The sequence below is a fragment of the Salvelinus namaycush genome, chromosome 7 (genome assembly GCF_016432855.1).
Source record: "Salvelinus namaycush isolate Seneca chromosome 7, SaNama_1.0, whole genome shotgun sequence".
In the NCBI taxonomy this organism is placed as follows: Eukaryota; Metazoa; Chordata; class Actinopteri; order Salmoniformes; family Salmonidae; genus Salvelinus; species Salvelinus namaycush.
Genome location: NC_052313.1, coordinates 16,666,484 through 16,684,031, shown reverse-complemented (window position 1 = coordinate 16,684,031; position 17,548 = coordinate 16,666,484). Strand labels below are relative to the sequence as shown.

Here is a 17,548-nt window from a genome sequence, read left to right as displayed (position 1 = left end):
GGGCCGGAGTGCTGAAATGAGGCAGCTAAAGGGGGTGGATGATATGGGGGCGCGGGGCGGGAGGCTAGGGGTGAAACTTAGTGTGGCTGTGGTGGTGGTGCTGCCCAGTCAGTGTGGGCTAGCGGTTGGTTTCAGCCACCTGCTCCTTCTCTTGTCAGCACACTCCTCCTCAGATCCTCAGAGCTGTCCCCTGGACAAATACACACATTTTTACTGCTCTGCTACACTCCACTACACTTGGCCAGCACTTACAGAGTGGATATCCAGCGACATTTATTATCCAAAAGTGAGAATGTCCACAGTCTATGCTGACTGTCCCAGCTCTGCCCAAAGCTGCTTAGCTGCCAACCTACTGGTCTAGGTGGTTCTGTAGCTAAGGCTTCCGGGTAATGCTCTTGGACATCTTGTTGTCTAGACATTGGGAATCCTGCTGAAGAAGCATCAATGGGAGCCAAGCAGTTCAAGGAGGAGGAGATGAATAGGCAGGTGAGGAAGAGTGCCGGACGTGAGGACAGCTTGACGTCAGCGGAGCGGATCCGCAACCACACATACAAACAGTGGGGCTACAGCATGCTGAGCCTGGCCCGCTGCGGCCTCAAGGAACCCCCAGAGGAACTGTGGGATGTGACAGAGCTTGAGAAGCTCAATCTGTCGTTGAACTGCCAACGGGCTCTGCCCCCCGCCCTTAGCATCCTCAGCAACCTGGTGGTCCTCAACCTGTGGGGGAACCAGCTGACCAGCCTACCCTCGGAGATCGGCCAACTCAGGGTACCTCCGTGTCCTGTTCTGCTACCGCAACCGACTGACCGAGGTCCCAGAGGAGCTGGGAAACTGCACTAGGCTGGAGGTCCTCAGCCTGACAAACAACCAGATATCTGGCGTCCCCGCTTCCTTCACCAGCCTGACCTGCTTGCGCAAACTCAACCTCAGCCACAACAAAATTGTTCACATCCTCGTCTGCATCTACACCATGAAGAGTCTGGTGTTCCTCCACCTGGCCTGCAACAGGCTGGAGTGCATCACCGAGAGCATTGCGGCGCTGGTGAAGCTCAAGATCCTCATCGTGGAGGGGAACGAGATCCACTCGCTCCCCAACATGATCTGCTGCCTGACGTGCTTGGAGCTTCTCAACGTGGACTTCAACGACATCCAGAATGTGCCCCAGGAGATGCACCAGCTCAGCAGGCTGGAGAAGCTGGCCTGCCACCCCTTGGATAAGGGGCTCCACATCATGCAAAAACCCCTTGCAGGAGCAAATCAAAGAAGTGCTGGAAGGAGGCCTCACCGCCCTGTTTAATTATCTGAAATCTAATTGAGACTGTTCCACAGAAGGACGGAAAATTCCTGGTCTTGATCCGTGAGCATTTCATCTGGGGACGCACTCTTGGTCTCCATAAGGGAACTAATGTACTTCCATTGTTGTTGCTCATGAGTAGGATACGATTTTGGAGTGATCCTCAACATGCATGAGAAAAGGATGAGAAAAAGCTTAGATTGCTATATTTTAACTTTCTGTAGATAACAAGACGATGCAAAAGACTCTGCAACTGTCATTATGCTAAAATGAGTAGGCTACTAAATAAATGACTGTAGTCCTGATTCTAAGGGTGCTTATGTAGAGTTCTACCTAGCAACTCTATTTGCATAAATTGGGACATGTTATCCTTATAAACTCCTTAAAGCAACTTATAAGTGAGTGAAAGGCTCAGTGGGGCTAAACACATTGTATTGAAATAGACTTGGACTGTTGGGAGGCCGGGTTAGAGGAAATAGCTTAACGTGTAGCGGAGCTCTGACGTCAGATTCCTCACACTCTCTACCAGAGGAGTCCAGAGACGGGAAGAGGCCATGTTTCAGGTCCCGAGTGAGAACACCTAACAAAGCCAGGGGCTGTTTGTTCTTAACAAGCATTGGATTTCTCCCTCATTTGTTTTGTCTTGCTGTTGGGGGAGCGAGCCTGGGCATTTCTCTGACCTGCTGCATATAACTTGCTGATCCCGGTTGACCTCCACTCCCCCAGCCTCTCGTTTAGCTATCTAAACTATCCTTCCAGGATCAAGATCGGGATGCTTCCATTACATCAACAAAAAGGTCAGCCTTGAGCCCAGCCGTGTTCGCTGTTGTAGTTACCGACCACTTCGTTTACGAGCTACAAGCAAAATGCTGTTGCCAGGCTCCAACCCCAGCCAGCTTGAAGGATCACATACTATACTGCACACAGTCAATGGACCTACAGTCTTATCATGGCTATTGGATTGACATTTGGATTGGAGTAGCATTTATGTTTTTTAATGTAGCACCTCATTGCACTTGAAGGTAGCATTTACAAAACCAACCCAATTATGTGTTATTTGCTGCCTGACTGTAAAGTAAGCTATTTTAAAATGTAGTCTTATTGTCTAGGATTGTCTTTTAGTGTGGTTTGAGCGGCAAATGACTATTTTATCTACCTGTTCTTATATAAACTGAGGTGTAAATAAACACTAGATATTTATTCTCCAAAACACTTTGCCTCAAATATTTATGTGAACTCAGAAATCTCACACAACACCAAATGGTTTAAGTAAAAGTGAATGTGTGTTTTAGAAACTTTGTATCAACATCATAGACATTCAACCTGTACTATTCATGACTGCATCTCAGACAATCCATATAAAGACATCACACAGTGTATTTGTCACTTGCAGTAAATTGTAACTTGTGTGATATACACATTAACATTCTGATACATATAAAGAATGTCATAGGAAAGCTTGTAAAAGTCCTTTCCCTGAGATTTACTATTCATAATAACTATGTGGCTTGGGCAGTGAGGTGAGCCACTATGATTGCTGCAGGGTGGTACATTGAGTTACAGTGACCTCTGCTGACATGGCTCGTCTTGTGCGGTTGTTTGTTTTGAATGCAATTTAGATTTGGACACGAGTAAGGATTTTCTGTCAACCCGAATGACACCTCTACAACACTTATCAAACATTAAAAGCTAATCTTCATCGAGCAGTGGCCATTAATCTCAATTGCACACAGATAGAAAGAAAAGTTTGTCAAAGTTTTAATGCTATCCACCTTCACTCAAACGCTGAGTTCTAGTGTTCCATTTGGCTAGTAAATCAGACTTGGCTCACCAAAGCCTGTTGCAAACGAGACCCAGACCTCTCAATTACCATATACACACGCTTCTCCAAAAACAGGGAAGTCTTCAGGTTGAGGTAATGAGTGATTGATGAGCACTGTGTTTTGCCAAGACCTACAGGAGTGTGGTCTCCTGTTGGAATGGGCTCGACCTGTATGGTTTTTCTGGTACTAAAAACACACACAGATACTTTTACAGCAGACTAGACTTGGCAGACTCTCTCGCTATCCCTCTCAGACACATGCGTACACACACAACATTGAAAACAAATATAGACACCTACACTTAGGGTTTGGCTGCCAAATGACAGAAATACCTTTCACTGGTAACTATGGATGAATGGTCCAGCAGCAGAAAGAAGTACATGTGTGTGCGTGCGTGGGTGTGTGCGTGTGCGCGTGCGCGTGTTTGTGTGTTAGCAGGTACTGTGTCAGTGTTGTTTTCTTGCTGGAAAGACAACTTCATCAGTGTTCGATATTAGTCCCTGAAACTTTCCTCCTAAACCAATTTTTTCCCATAATCCCCTCTGTCTTTAGTCAATAATATCTGGCTGGACAATCTGTGGCCCTCACCACCCCTGTTGCCACTGTTACACATACAGCTACAGTATCAAACATTGGAGACAAGTCCAAACACATCCGCTAGTGTACTGCACTGGATGATCTTCATGCAATGGGATGTGTTGGATGAAAACTCTCACAACCTCCAAACACCTTTCCGACACCCTCTCTGCTCTCTAAAGAAAAGCAAAGAGTGAATTAGACAGTGTGTGGTACAAGCTCGGACAAATGTACATTCCTCTCTGTCTCCTCCTCTCCGCCTCCTCAGGCCTTGTGTCATCCAGCCTCTGAGCGAATAATGAATGGGTTCCATTGTGTTCCGGCTCTTATCTAGGTGCTTTTCGCAAGGTTAAATGGACAGTCCCATCCCAGCCCGGGTGATTGCAGCACACTCAAGTCCTTCTTGTAGGGCAGCACGCTTTGTCCTGCTCCCTCCTCGGTAGCCTGCATCTGTGTCCTAGCTTTTCCCCTGGGATGTGGCTCATGTTGTTTCCAGGAAGAGGGGTGGGGTTGAGGGGTGAGAGAGGGGGGAGCAGGGGGGCAGTTATCTGTGTTCTCTCCCTGGGTGAAGAGAGAAAGATGCTCCTGGCTCGCTATCTTTCGTCCATCTCTCTTCCTTGTTCCCTTTCTCCTGTTCTCTCAGGCCACTGATTAAACCACTTTATCTTGGTCACCCTGTGTTCCGTTGTCCTGAAGGAGCAGACCTGTTTAGTGTTGAGGTAACCTCTCCTCTCGTCCTTCTTTCACTCTCTCTCTTTCTTCCAGCTCATTCCATGCTTTGTGTCCAATTCTAATGCCATGCCAGCACCCATTTATTATTCTATTTAGGACTATTAGAAGTCTAACGTTACTATGCAGTAGAGAGACTGCATGCTTGAGTTGGTTTAATGTCTGGTTTGGGTAATCAAAACGCCATAACATAAACGGTTCAACACTCAGTGTTAATTGAATTTTGTGATGTATACCTTAATTTATTTATCCACGTTTTCCTGGATACAGCATCTCAGCAAGTTTTTAATTTGCTGGAGACAATTCCAAATCATTGGAAACATCTTTTAATGTCAAGATATCTCATTAAAGGGTATCCCTCTCATCCTTTACTTTAGCTGGCTATGTGTCTTGCATATAAATGAATCCCATCACAGCAGACTAAGTGACACAAAATGTGAGAACTACGCACCCTTGTGGTAGAGTTTCATATGGACAAAATTCACTCAATTAGGTTGCCATGGAGAACCCAGAACATTTCAAACATTGCCCTAACAAATCAGCACCCTTGTCCATCCCCTGAAATATTGGAGCCATTATCAGTTCACACAGACACAGGCACACAAACACGTGTCGATGTGTCTATAACAACTCAATCCTATCCATGTACAGTATCTCCTTTCAGAAGTTTTCAATCATCAAGACATGTTGTAATCTTTCTACTATGGCGAGAGTCTAATTTATTTATTTTGTCTTGTCTGCATATGTCTGCAACCCACTGCTGGCAAGCTAAGCAGGGTTGGTCCTGGTCAGTATCTGGATGGGGGACCATATGCTGCTGGAAGTGGTGTTGGAGGGCCAATAGGAGGAACTCTTTACTCAGGTCTAAAAGAAATATCCTAATACCTCAGGGCAGTGAATGGAGACACTGCCCTGTGTAGGGTGCTGCCTTTTAGATGGGGCCTTAAACGGGTGTCCTTACTCTGTGGTCACTAAAGATCCCATGGCACTTATTATAAGAGTAGGGGTGTTAACCCTGGTGTCCTGGCTAAATTCCCAGTCTGGTCTTTGTACTGTACCATCAGGGCCACCTAATCATCCCCAGTTTACAATTGGCTCTTTCATCTCTCCTGTAACTATTCCCCAGGTTGTTGCTGTAAATGAGAAAGTGTTCTCAGTCAACTTACCTGGTAAAGTAAGGTAAAAAAAAAAAAAGTACACACTAACTTGCATGGAAAGAGTATAAGCAAAACAGACACTAATCCTAGTGGGATGATATCTCTTTCAGGAATTGTATCTGTTTTTTCTGAAACTCACATTCAACTGGCTGGACACCCTGACATTTTCTTTGGTCAATGTATAACTATGCCACTGTGAGCAATTCACTTAGCAGGAAATGCATCGCTTATTTGGTTTTGGTCGCACACGATGAGCTGTGAGTCCTATGTGGTAGATAGTCAGATGATGGCGGGATACAAAAGAGAGCAAGAAAATGTCAGTGGCAGGGGCTGAGGATTTCACAGGACAGTCAGGTGACAGCACCAACATCAGCACTAGCATTGGGTTCATTATGCACCAAATGGAAGAAAACGGACTGAAACAAGAGGGAGGGACTACCTACCTGCATTTGTCCAATAAGAAATGTTCATCCTAATGTTCTCTGGCAAAATGTTTAAAAACATTTTATGTTGCATGCCCTAATGAAGACGATCCAGGGTCGTGTTCAGTATCGCACACAGCAGCAAAATGTTTTACAAAATTATTTTAAATCTGTGTTCTTATTGGGCAAGATCGGGTGATAAGTCCCCTTTTCACTCAGTTTTTAAAAAAAATTCCCACCTGCTAAACAAGACCTCAAGGAATCTGGAGGGCTAACAACACTGTATAGGTCCTGAGATTATCACCATGAACAACATCATTTGTCTCACTGTGGTTTTACATGATAAGGAAGCACTGTTATGTCACCTTGACATTCAGATATTGTACCTTGACGGTTAGTTATCCACTGTATCCATACATTTTACAGATATCAGTGTAGGAATCCATAGTGATGAAATTGTCTGAAAATTGTCTCACCTTTTTGCTCGTCATTGTCATTAACAATTTCATGTTGTGTATGTCCTGAGCTCAATCTCATTATCCCTCACTTTTATCAGGAGGACATTTTAGTATTGATTTCCTCATCCAGAGTACGTAATTACATATGAAAATGTCACGGCATTATGCCCCTGAACAATTGTGAAGCAGGCGACTGGGATGACTAGGGTTTAAGCTGAGATAAGGTGAGGATGAGCAAGTCTGCTAATCAGTCTCTGCCTTCCTTCCTGCCTGCCTGGCCAGAAAACGAACTCAAGGACAAAACTGCATCACTGAGCAGTTAAAAATGAAGAAGAAGGATGCATTTAGAAGGGATTCAAACAGGGTTCTTCAGTTGCTCTATAGCAGGGGTGTCAAACTCATTCCACTGAAATGTGTCTGCAGGTTTTTGGTTTTTCCTTTCAATTAAGACCTAGACAATCAGGTGAGAGGAGTTCCTTACTATACTGAACAAAAATATAAAACGCAATATGTAGTGTTGGTCCCATGTTTCATGAGCTGAAATAAAAGATCCCAGAAATGTTCCATCCGCACAAAAAGCTTATTTGTCTCAAATTTTGTGCACAAATTTGTTTACATCCCTGCTAGTGAGCATTTCTCCTTTGCCAAGATAATCCATCCACCTGACAGGTTTTGGCCTATCAAGAAGCTGATTAAACAGCATGATCATTACACAGGTTCACCTTGTGCTGGGGACAATAACATGCCACTCTAAAATGTGCAGTTCTGTCACACAACACAATGCCACAGATGTCTCAAGTTTTGAGGGAGCGTGCAATTGGCAGGAATGTCCACCAGAACTGTAATTTTCATTTCTCTGCCATAAGCCGCCTCCAATGTTGTTCTAGAGAATTTGGCAGTACGTCCAACCGGCCTCACAACTGCAGACCAGCCCAGGACCTCCGCATCCGGCTTCTTACCTGTGGGATCATCTGAGACAAGCCACCCGGACTGCTGATGCAACTGAGGAGTATTTCTGTCTGTAATAAAGCCCTTTTGTGGGAAAAAAACTAATTCTGATTGGCTGGGCCTGGCTCCCCAGTGGTTGGGCCTGACTCCCAGGTGGCTGCCCCCCTGCCCAGCCATGTGAAATCCATAGATTAGGGCCTAGTGAATTTAATTAAATTGACTGATATCCTTATATGAACAGTAACAGTAACATTTTTGAAATTGTTGCGTTTATATTTTTGTTCAGTATAATTAGTGACCTTAATTCATCAATCAAGTACAAGGGTGAAGCGAAAACCCGCCGACACTTGGCCCTCCGTGGAATGACTTTGACCCGTGCTCTATAGCAGGGTTTCCCAAAATCGGTCCTGCTTGATGATGAGTTGGTAATTTGAATCAGCTGTGTGGTGCTACGGCAAAAAAGCAAAACGTGCACCCAGGGGGGCCCCAGGACTCTGTAGCATGAACAATTCCTGACTCATTCAGCCTGAATATTCCCCCTAGTGCACAGGTGTCAAACTCATTCCACGGGGGGCCGAGTGTCTGCGGGTTTTCGCTCCTCCCTTGTACTTGATTGATGAATTAACATCACTAATTAGTTAGGAACTCCCCACACCTGGTTGTCTAGGGCTTTATTGAAAGGAAAAACCAAAAACCTGCAGACACTAGGCCCTCCGTGGAATGAGTTTGACACCCCTGCCCTAGTGCATCAATTCCCCAGCAGAATGTCAACAAGCTGCCATTCACAGTAGTGTTTTTATGACTGAGAGACTATCTCTGTATGATGTCTAACTACACATCAGCCTGAGTCAACAGCTCTCATAAAAATGTGGGCCTCCATAAAACAAAGTCAGAGTTGTCTTTTATTGGGTCCTTGTTTGAGATGGTGTCAGTTTAGTCTGTCTCTGCTCCTTCTTTAGCACACAGCCCCTGGCCTTATGAGTTCACATAGTATGTCATGTACAAAGAAACGGTATCTCTCCAAATCAGTGGAGCTAGTAGCTACACAATAAAATCTGTTCATTTTGCATTACTCTACAACTCTGCAGATGACAGATACAGATATACTGTATAGGGTTGGGGTCCTTCTGAAGAAGTAAGATGCAATACCCCAAACCACCACCACATGCAGTGGGTCCAGGGAGCAAGCAGCCTGAGCTGAATGGAGCACTTTGAGCATTCTGTAGAACATGCATTTTTTCAATCCTAGGATCTGCTTGAGCCAAGCCCATGCTTATTTTCCATATTATGTGTCTAGGTGCTGTGATTTTATGGGACACGTAAATCTGACTGCCCTTTGCTTGGAGAGCTAAATAAAAGGGCAACAATGGTCTCAAGGAATCTCCTGGCAAAGCTATTAGAACAATTCACTGGCACAGTTGAGTATCTATTTTTACATCACACTTCCTAGTAGCCTGCTCTTATAACTATTTGGTCACATGGCTCTTGTGTTGCGGCTTACTTTTGAATTGTTTAGAAAAGTAGATCACTTTATTACTTGCATAATGTACTTGGATGATTGGCGATTAGATAACTTTGTTACTTGCATAATGTAATTTAATTTTCAAGACATCAATGTAGCAGTAGAACAAATATCACAATATCGGAATATAACTTCAAATAAAATAAATCAATGTAGGCTACAGCAGAACACACATATGAGAATATATAGGCCTCCTGACTATGTGATAATATGAAGCACATATTCAGATTACCTTCACAGTACCAAACAAGTTTTTAAAAGAAAAAAAGTGCCCTACCTTAGTTTTCAAAACCTCCCACAATGACTCTCCCCATGTCAAGTCCATTTAACTCCTGAGAGTCAACTTCTTGCTCAAAGCCATGAGCGGGCCTGTGGCTGTGACATTTAGCCTCTTTCTAAGGCTGTTCTGAAGACTCTGGCTGTAGTGTCTATTTTTTTCATTTTGAGTGTTAACTACAACCTGGGTGTCCTCTTTAGCCTTGTCGACAAGGCTTGCTGCCACCAAATGCGCCTTGGTTCGGGCATGTTCAAAAACCTTTTTTCTGAGGGCACTTTGTTTTTTGTTTTTTTATGTCTGAGTCATAGGATGTTAATTGACTGTACATCCCACCCACTCTATTGCCAGTTGAATCCCTCCAGTCGTTTCTAGACCCAAGCTCCCTACCTTTTTGCATGTTGTACAGCCAAACTTTTAAATCTGCATGACAAGCCAGAGGTTATACGTTTGCTTGTTCTTGAAAGGCAAATTGCACTTGCTCCAAGCAATTTGTCGGTGGGTGCACTGCGACGCTCCACTCCAGGTCCCCATCTCCCTCTCCCGCTGAGTCTGACTCGCTAGTAGGCCTACTAGCTAGTGGATGTCCCGGTGGTCATGCTGAACTGACGGGATTAGCAGTGTTGCTAACCTGCCTAAATGACTACCGACCCGTAGCACTCACATTGGTAGCCATGAAATGCTTTGAAAGGCTGGTCATCAACACCATTATCCCAGAAACCCTAGACCCACTCCAATTTGCATACCGCCCCAACAGATCCACAGATGATGCAATCTCTATTGCACTCCACACTGCCCTTTCACACCTGGACAAAAGGATCACCTATGTGAGAATGCTATTCATTGACTACAGCTCAGCGTTCAACACCACAGTGCCCTCAAAGCTCATCACTAAGCTAAGGACTCTGGGACTAAACACCTCCCTCTGCAACTGGATCCTGGACTTCCTGACGGGCCACCCCCAGGTGGTAAGGGTAGGTAACAACACATCCGCCACGCTGATCCTCACCACGGTGGCCCCTCAGGGGTGCATGCTCAGTCCCCTCCTGCACTCCCTGTTCACTCATGACTGCACGGCCAGGCACGACTACAACACCATCATTAAGTTTGCCAACGATACAACAGTGGTAGGCCTGATTACCGACAACGATGAGACAGCCTATAGGGAGAAGGTCAGAGACCTGACCATGTGGTACACCGTGTGGTGCTCTCTCCCTCAACGTGATCAAGACAAAGGAGATGATTGTGGACTACAGGAAAAGGAGGACCGAGCACATCCCCATTCTCATCGACGGGGCTGTAGCGGAGCAGGTTGAGAGCTTCAAGTTCCTTGGCGTCCACATCACGAACAAACTAACATGGTCCAAGCACACCAAGACAGTCGTGAAGAGGGCACGACAAAACCTATTCCCCTCAGGAGACTGAAAAGATTTGGCATGGGTCCTCAGATTCTCAAAAGGTTTTACAGCTGCACCATCGAGATCATCCTGACAGGTTGCATCACTGCCTGGTATGGCAACTGCCCGGCCTCTGACCGGAAGTTACTAAAGAGGGTAGTGCGTACGCTCCAGTACATCACCGGGGCCAAGCTTCCTGCCATCCAGGACCTCTATACCAGGCGGTGTCAGAGGAAGGCCCAAAAAATTGTCAAAGACTCCAGCCACCTTAGTCATAGACAGTTCTCTCTGCTACCGCACGGGAAGCAGTACCGGAGCGCCAAGTCTAGGTCCAAGAGGCTTCTAAACAGCTTCTACCCCCAAGCCATAAGACTCCTGAACATCTGATCAAATGGCTACCCAGACTATTTTAGGTATTTTCTTAAAACTGCATTGTTGGTTAAGGGCTTGTAAGTAAGCATTTCACTGTAAGGTCTACACCTTTTGTATTTGGCGCATGTGACAAATAAAATGTGATTTGATTTGATTACGTAGGGACTTCTTCAGTAGCTGACCACCACTACCAAGACCTGTGTCAAGATCAGTTACTTACCCCACCGGCCCTACCCATAACCTCTATGTACAAATAAGAGAGCAGGTCTGGAATCAGTGTGGCAGGATAGGATGATTACACAACAGGATCACTGTGCTTTTACATGATGGTCTTTCTGGGGGGCGGGAGAAATAACGAGGAGGCAACTTGATTTAATGCTGATCGCTTTTATTAGAATGTCCAAAGTGCGAACAGTGAAACAATTAATAAATCATGCCGCGAGAAGTACTGGATCCAGGCAAATAGGTGCCGGCAGGATCCGGCTCAAATTAGGCACTGGTAGTCTGGAAAGGCCTATGGCACATGCATTTTGAAAGCATTACCTGCACATGGCCTTGCTGAGAACTCTCAACTCCACAATATAATGGAGTTGAGTGGCAATAAGTTTAGACATTTGTCTGTTATTTATTCAAAGTGTTGTATTTCTGTGATAGTCAGAGGCTGAGAAATTGGCGATTGAGCTAATGTGACATACTGGTAAGACCTAAAATGGTAACCGATATGGACGATGCCATGAGACATTTAACTCTAACTTCGGAACACTATTGGCTATAAACTCAGTTCCAATTGCATCTTAACCATAATTCTCAACATGGTATAGAGACATTGACTGGAAGCTAAATTTGTATGTATATTTTTTTCTACTTTATTTTGTTACAGTAGCTACCACGCCTCCCTAGGGGCCAAATCTGGGGTGGCTCCATATCTATATATTTCCAAAGTACATACAGCTGTACATACCTCTGTGCCAAATGTGGTGCTTTTATCACAAAGTGCACTATTGAGTCAACATTTTCATCTTAGCGCCGCACCACTAGTATACAAAAGGGAGATTATTTATCATCCATATTAACACAGAAATCATGGTAAATTGTTTTTTTGGGCAAAACATTTTAAAATATATACTTTAATTAACTAAAGTTACTTTGAAAAATTTGTTCACTACATTCAAACTAAGTAAAAAATTATCATATGTAAATCTGAAGTGTTACAGACTAGAAATTGCAAGAACAGATCACTCTGTTCAGATGTTAACAGAATGTGTAATTTAGCCTATTAAACACAACAAATTTGTTTCAAGTGAGAATTAGCCAGGTCTGATGCCGAACAACAAAGGAAATGATTGCCTACTTTACCCATATTTTATTTTAGCTAAAAAAAGCTGTGTAGTTCCACTAGTTAACTACACTGCTACATGTCAAAAAAGTAATTAAACACTGAAAACACTACCAAGATTTGAATTTAGTTCAAGCACCACCAAGCTACTACAAAATGTAGTTAAATTACTCGTTACACTACTCCCCAACACTGTGTAGTATGTAACTTTTTATGCCAGATGGGCATCTTTAAATGCCGGCTGGCCAATTCTTAGATCTTTGTTTGACATATTATAGGCCATCCTACACAGCGAAGTTTGCAAATAATTTCTCAGTACAGTATAAATCACACGCACTTGATTAGCAATCCAATATCTTAATTGTGTGACATATTGTATGCTCTGTCATTTTCTGATGAATGTGATGAAACACACAACTAACAAGAAGGCTAACATTCTGCCATCTAGAGACAGTCTAAAAGGCCTTTACCCTCAATCATTTGAAAAGCTATAGATCCAAATGTAAAATGCTCACAGATAGTGACTCCTCATTAAAATCTGTCGGTTTTAACACATTTCCTTCTGCTTCGTAAATCTTGCATAATTCTGGGACAAATGATGTGCAGCTTGAACCAAAGGGAGGAGCAGATATTCTCTCCAATTGGAAAATAAGGCTCAACTTCAGTCAGTCAAGCGGTGCATGGTTTGAAATAATAAGTGGTGCTGTAGATGGGAGGGGTCTTGCTTTTCTCCATTCATTTTTCCTTATATATTTTTTGTGTCTTTTTTGTTGTTGCTATTCTCCATTTATTATAGTGCTGATTTGACCATGTGTGGGGTCATGGTTAACATTGCTCTACAACTGAGCCACTGTCAACATAGCAGTGACTGATGCCACGTTCAAGACAGACCACTCAGAACTCATCTTTCTACAAAGAGTTTCGGAAATGTCTCAGTTTCCGAGTTGTCTTGAAAGTGGCATGACTCCCCTTTGATGTCATACAATTGGACAAAGGAGGTAAAATGTGCCATAGCCTACAATTATAACATAATAATAGGGTGCTCAGAGATATTTTAGTTTAGTTTGTTTATTTGCATAGAGCCAAAAAATGTAGTTCTGTCTTGCCTTCCCATTGCTGCTTTCACGTGCTCATCGAAGCTTCCAATTTCCTAGCTATGATGTCGGAAATAGGACGACGCTTAATTTATGTGCTTTTTGGTCGGAACAATTCACTAAGTTAGCTAGCTTGCTTAACATTGACAACATTATCAAACTACCCCATACAAACCTAATCAAAATTAGACTTAAAGTCATGCTAATTACGACGTAGTTTTATATCATATGATACTCAAATAAATTCGAAGCAATAAGATATACAAGATGCAAGGATTCTCCTATTAGGATCCCAAGGAATCTTCATTGGTGTGAAGTGGTGCGCCCCTCTCTCGTTACAACGTATCAACCACAGCTGTGCTTGAAACCAGGTTTACAGTATCTGAAAGTGAAACTTTGACTCCACAGTTTAAAAACGTGTAGGCTAGGCTGAAATAGAATCTATCCGTGGGTAAGTATTTCCCCCAGGAATTCTAGCAAATTGGGGGAAAGTATGAAAGAACCAATCACTCCATCTGGATACTGACATGGAGCTCATAATGACGCCTCTATTGGAGCGCGCACTGTCTCGAGCTTTTCTCCGAGCTTAGTGACGTCAGTTACCTCCTGGCAGCTAGCGAAGTCACTATCCGAGTGGAGGCTCTTGAAAGATACACAAGTAACCCAGTAGGAAAAGACAGACAGGGGAACACTCCCAGTAGGTACCGGGCACGTTAACTGTAAAACGGAATATTTTCCTCTGTCATAGCGGAAGAGTAGAATTGATCTTACCCCGGAGCTGGGGGTAACGTTCGCGATACTCTACCGCAATGGATAGACTTTTAACTTGTCTAATTGCTGCGGGCAGCGTATTGCTTACAGTTCGAGGAGAAGTATTCAAAGGTAAGACTCATCATTTCCTGTGTAGTGTATTTTGTTTGTTTGTATTGCAAAAAGCCCAGGAATTTGAAGTAGCCTATGATAACGGGTCTGTCGCGCTCTCCGTCGAAGAACGCATTCCGAAGTTCGTTGTCTTGAGGGCAGTCCAGTGTCTAACAGTACTACATCCAAGTTTTCTGGCGAAAAGCCTGTAAAGTTATAATGTTACTTCCTACGCATTTATTGTTCGACAGAGAAATTCGTTTATGGCTGGTTCGTATAGGATTGTTTGATGTCCTTTTGATCAGTAAATAGCTCTAGTGTTAACAGACCGACGTGCCCCATCCCAGCGCATTGGAAACTTTTATAATGTAGTCAGCGCTGTGGTACGCTATTTCACCAAATACACTGTCGCAGAATGTCGAATTGTTCTTCCATTTTGGATTATGGCTGTACTCTGGCAAAATGGCAATTATTTACATAATTCGGAACCACAATAGTTGTTGAATAGCTGTTAGGTACCCATTGGCAGCTTGTTTTGGAGAGGGAAATGTTCTGTGCGCTACTTGGTTATTCATTTTGTCCTATGCTCCTGATGCTATTAATTTCACGTCCGTTTCAAGTTGGTATACCATATGTTTATTGAATGGAACATTGTCTAATCTACACCAAGGGTGACTGTCAGACTGACACAGACTTGTCTGAAAAGTTTTGAGATCCTTTGAAAGCCTAAGCTTATCAAAGCAAGCCGTTACTTTTTATAGATGCTAATCTATTTTAAGCAAGGGACGTCTAATAATCTAACTTCCTATTCCTGCTTCTTGAAATAGACTAATTCATTTAGCATATAATACCTATATTAATCTAGTGTCAAAAGTGTCATTGGATATTGGCAACATTCCAAAGTGAAGGGCTGGGCAATTGTGAGTGGAGCGCTACATCTACACATGGATTGTTATACAGGTGCTTTGACATGATCTAGATTGCCTGTGTTTTGAATGGAAGCGAGCTGCATTTCGCACGTTTGAACTGTGGCTCATCGGAGCTTCATAGGAGCCATGTAACTATGCATACAGTAGGCAAGCAAACACATCTGTTTTTCCTCAGTCACGCTACAGTTGGCCATGCTTTTCTTGCAGTAGATGTAATAATTAGGCTTAATGCCATGTATGTTCTTTTTAGTTATGCATGGGAGGATGATAGTTGTTTTGTTCAATGTAATGAAGGGTATTTTTGGTTTTTGCCCTAATGTGGTAGGGAAACTAACTGGCCTATTTATTCTAACTTAAATTCAACACAACTTTATATATCCCCTTATGGGCAATTGGAGTACGTTTTCTCACTCACAGTTGTATTCTAATTGATTGAGCCAGCCAAATATCTATTTTTGTAAAGGTTTCCATTTGCCCGGCACAATATTTTGAATTCCATGTAATAAAAATGGATAAGTCCACTATTAGACAGTGCGTCCATGCTAGTTAACTACATCAGTAATCAGAGCTTTTTCTGATGTTATGCATGTAAGTAGGCTTCCTACTAGTTTCTTGATTAGATCTGGGACCGCATAACACTATCACTGCCTCTCAATGCCTTTACGTGTAATGCCTGGTGGTGGCAGCATTGTACATACCGCCACACAATGGCTCTCTTGAGATTCAGGATTTGGTCCGCAACCTCATCGAATAACTTTTTCCACCGCCATCCATATTAAAAAGCACAAACAGTCAAATATTTGTTAAACAAAGAATGATTTTATAATGGAATGTAAATAACCATTTTTGTTTACTTGCCAATCAGGGAGTACAAAACCAGCGGTGGAATTACAAATGCAAATTAAGTGATCCTTTTTTAATTTAATGTACGTAATAGTTGTTGTTCTCCCAAAACGTTCAGTAATTGCAATCACATTCCCCACATTTATTCCTGATCCTAGCACTGATATTGGTGGCAACCATGCAAGGAGAGATTCATTTAAGGCGGTTGCATTCCCTGCTTGCATCAGTTAGTTATCCATGAAAAGTTAGACATACCACACGTCACTTTTGTAGAAGCCCATAGACATGCACTGAGTGATACACAGTAGACACAGATGGTTCAATGTTCAGTTTGGCAGTCAGTTCGAGCTGTCAAGGCAAACACTATATCATCAAAATATGTTTCTTGAAGTGAAGCCTGAATGGTTATTCTCTTGCTTTGCTGGAAGTAGGGCTAAATTGTTAGATTAATATTATAGTTTGTGCCCTTGACTGAGCTTTGTGTGTTTGGACACTGCACAGGGCCTGGCTGGAGTAAGTTTTCTGTAATGGACATTGTGTCTTGTGTGACCAATTTACCCAGGATATCCCCTGGCTCTCCCAGATGGATGGATACCCCTGCGCTGTTTCTTCCGTCCATTCACTGCTATAAATATATTTTTGTCGAGCTGCAGACCTTTGGTACATGCTGCATAATGTTCATTGTTCTTCTTGCTTGGACTCGGCCACACAGCCTTTCTGTTGACTGTTGCTGTGCCTCTTTCAACAATCCACTTTCAAATGATTTGCCTTGTCTTTTAAGACTGACTCCCAGCACACAAAGTATAACCAGTCAAATAGCTTGCTATAGAAACTGTAGAGTTACTGGTTCTTCATGTCGCCACATACAACCCAGACTGATGGAGCTTTGCTGGGATATCTGCACCAGTGGAGAATGAAATTAAAATCTCCACCCTCATCCCAAGATGGAAGAGTTGCCCTAATAATGATAACACACCGTCAATAATTAATTGGGATTATTAATGTCCACTATTGCGTTTCAGTCATACACACCTAGCTAACCTGATACAAAGAAAGTCTTCCATGAAATTGCAACCCCCCCCCCACCCCAAACCATTTTGCCTTAAAGCTATTCAGATTTTGTGTTGTTTTTTTTTGCATCTTTCTGATACTTGCTGAAGGCCTAGTGATGAATTCCAGTCTGCCTCGCTGTATTTGTTGTGGCTGTGCATGGCAAACATTTCTAGCATTCTCCGACTCTGCGTGCTCTGTTTTTTTTTCTCCACAGTCCACCACCCACTCGGAACTAGCTTTGCTGATAATCCTGGTAGCAGGGTCAGGGCTTGACATTAACTTTTTTAATCACTTGTCCTTCATATTTTTATTTTTTTTACTTTCCGAAAGCTGAAGTCACTTGTCCAAACAATAAAAAAGGTCTGTAAAACCATATTCCAAAAGGGTGACTGATTTTTTGTGCTTGCCCATAGACTGTAATTTCGCTCACATGCTATGGGAGGGATGAGAGGAATCATTA

General features: G+C 43.2%; 1 protein-coding gene and 1 pseudogene across 2 annotated transcripts in view; both read left to right on the top strand.

Annotated features, from left to right (window-relative positions):
- The first annotated feature begins 444 nt into the window (after window positions 1-444).
- Window positions 445-1,316, top strand: LOC120050628 (annotated as a pseudogene).
- Window positions 1,317-14,022: 12,706 nt separating this feature from the next.
- LOC120051029 (receptor-type tyrosine-protein phosphatase mu-like) overlaps window positions 14,023-17,548 on the top strand; it is a 315,310-nt gene continuing 311,784 nt past the window's right edge. For both annotated transcript variants that reach the window (XM_038997620.1, XM_038997619.1), the window contains exon 1: window positions 14,023-14,284. In XM_038997620.1, the coding sequence (XP_038853548.1) occupies window positions 14,212-14,284 (73 nt within the window). In that variant the 5' untranslated portion in view covers window positions 14,023-14,211. The remainder of the gene's footprint in view (window positions 14,285-17,548) is intronic.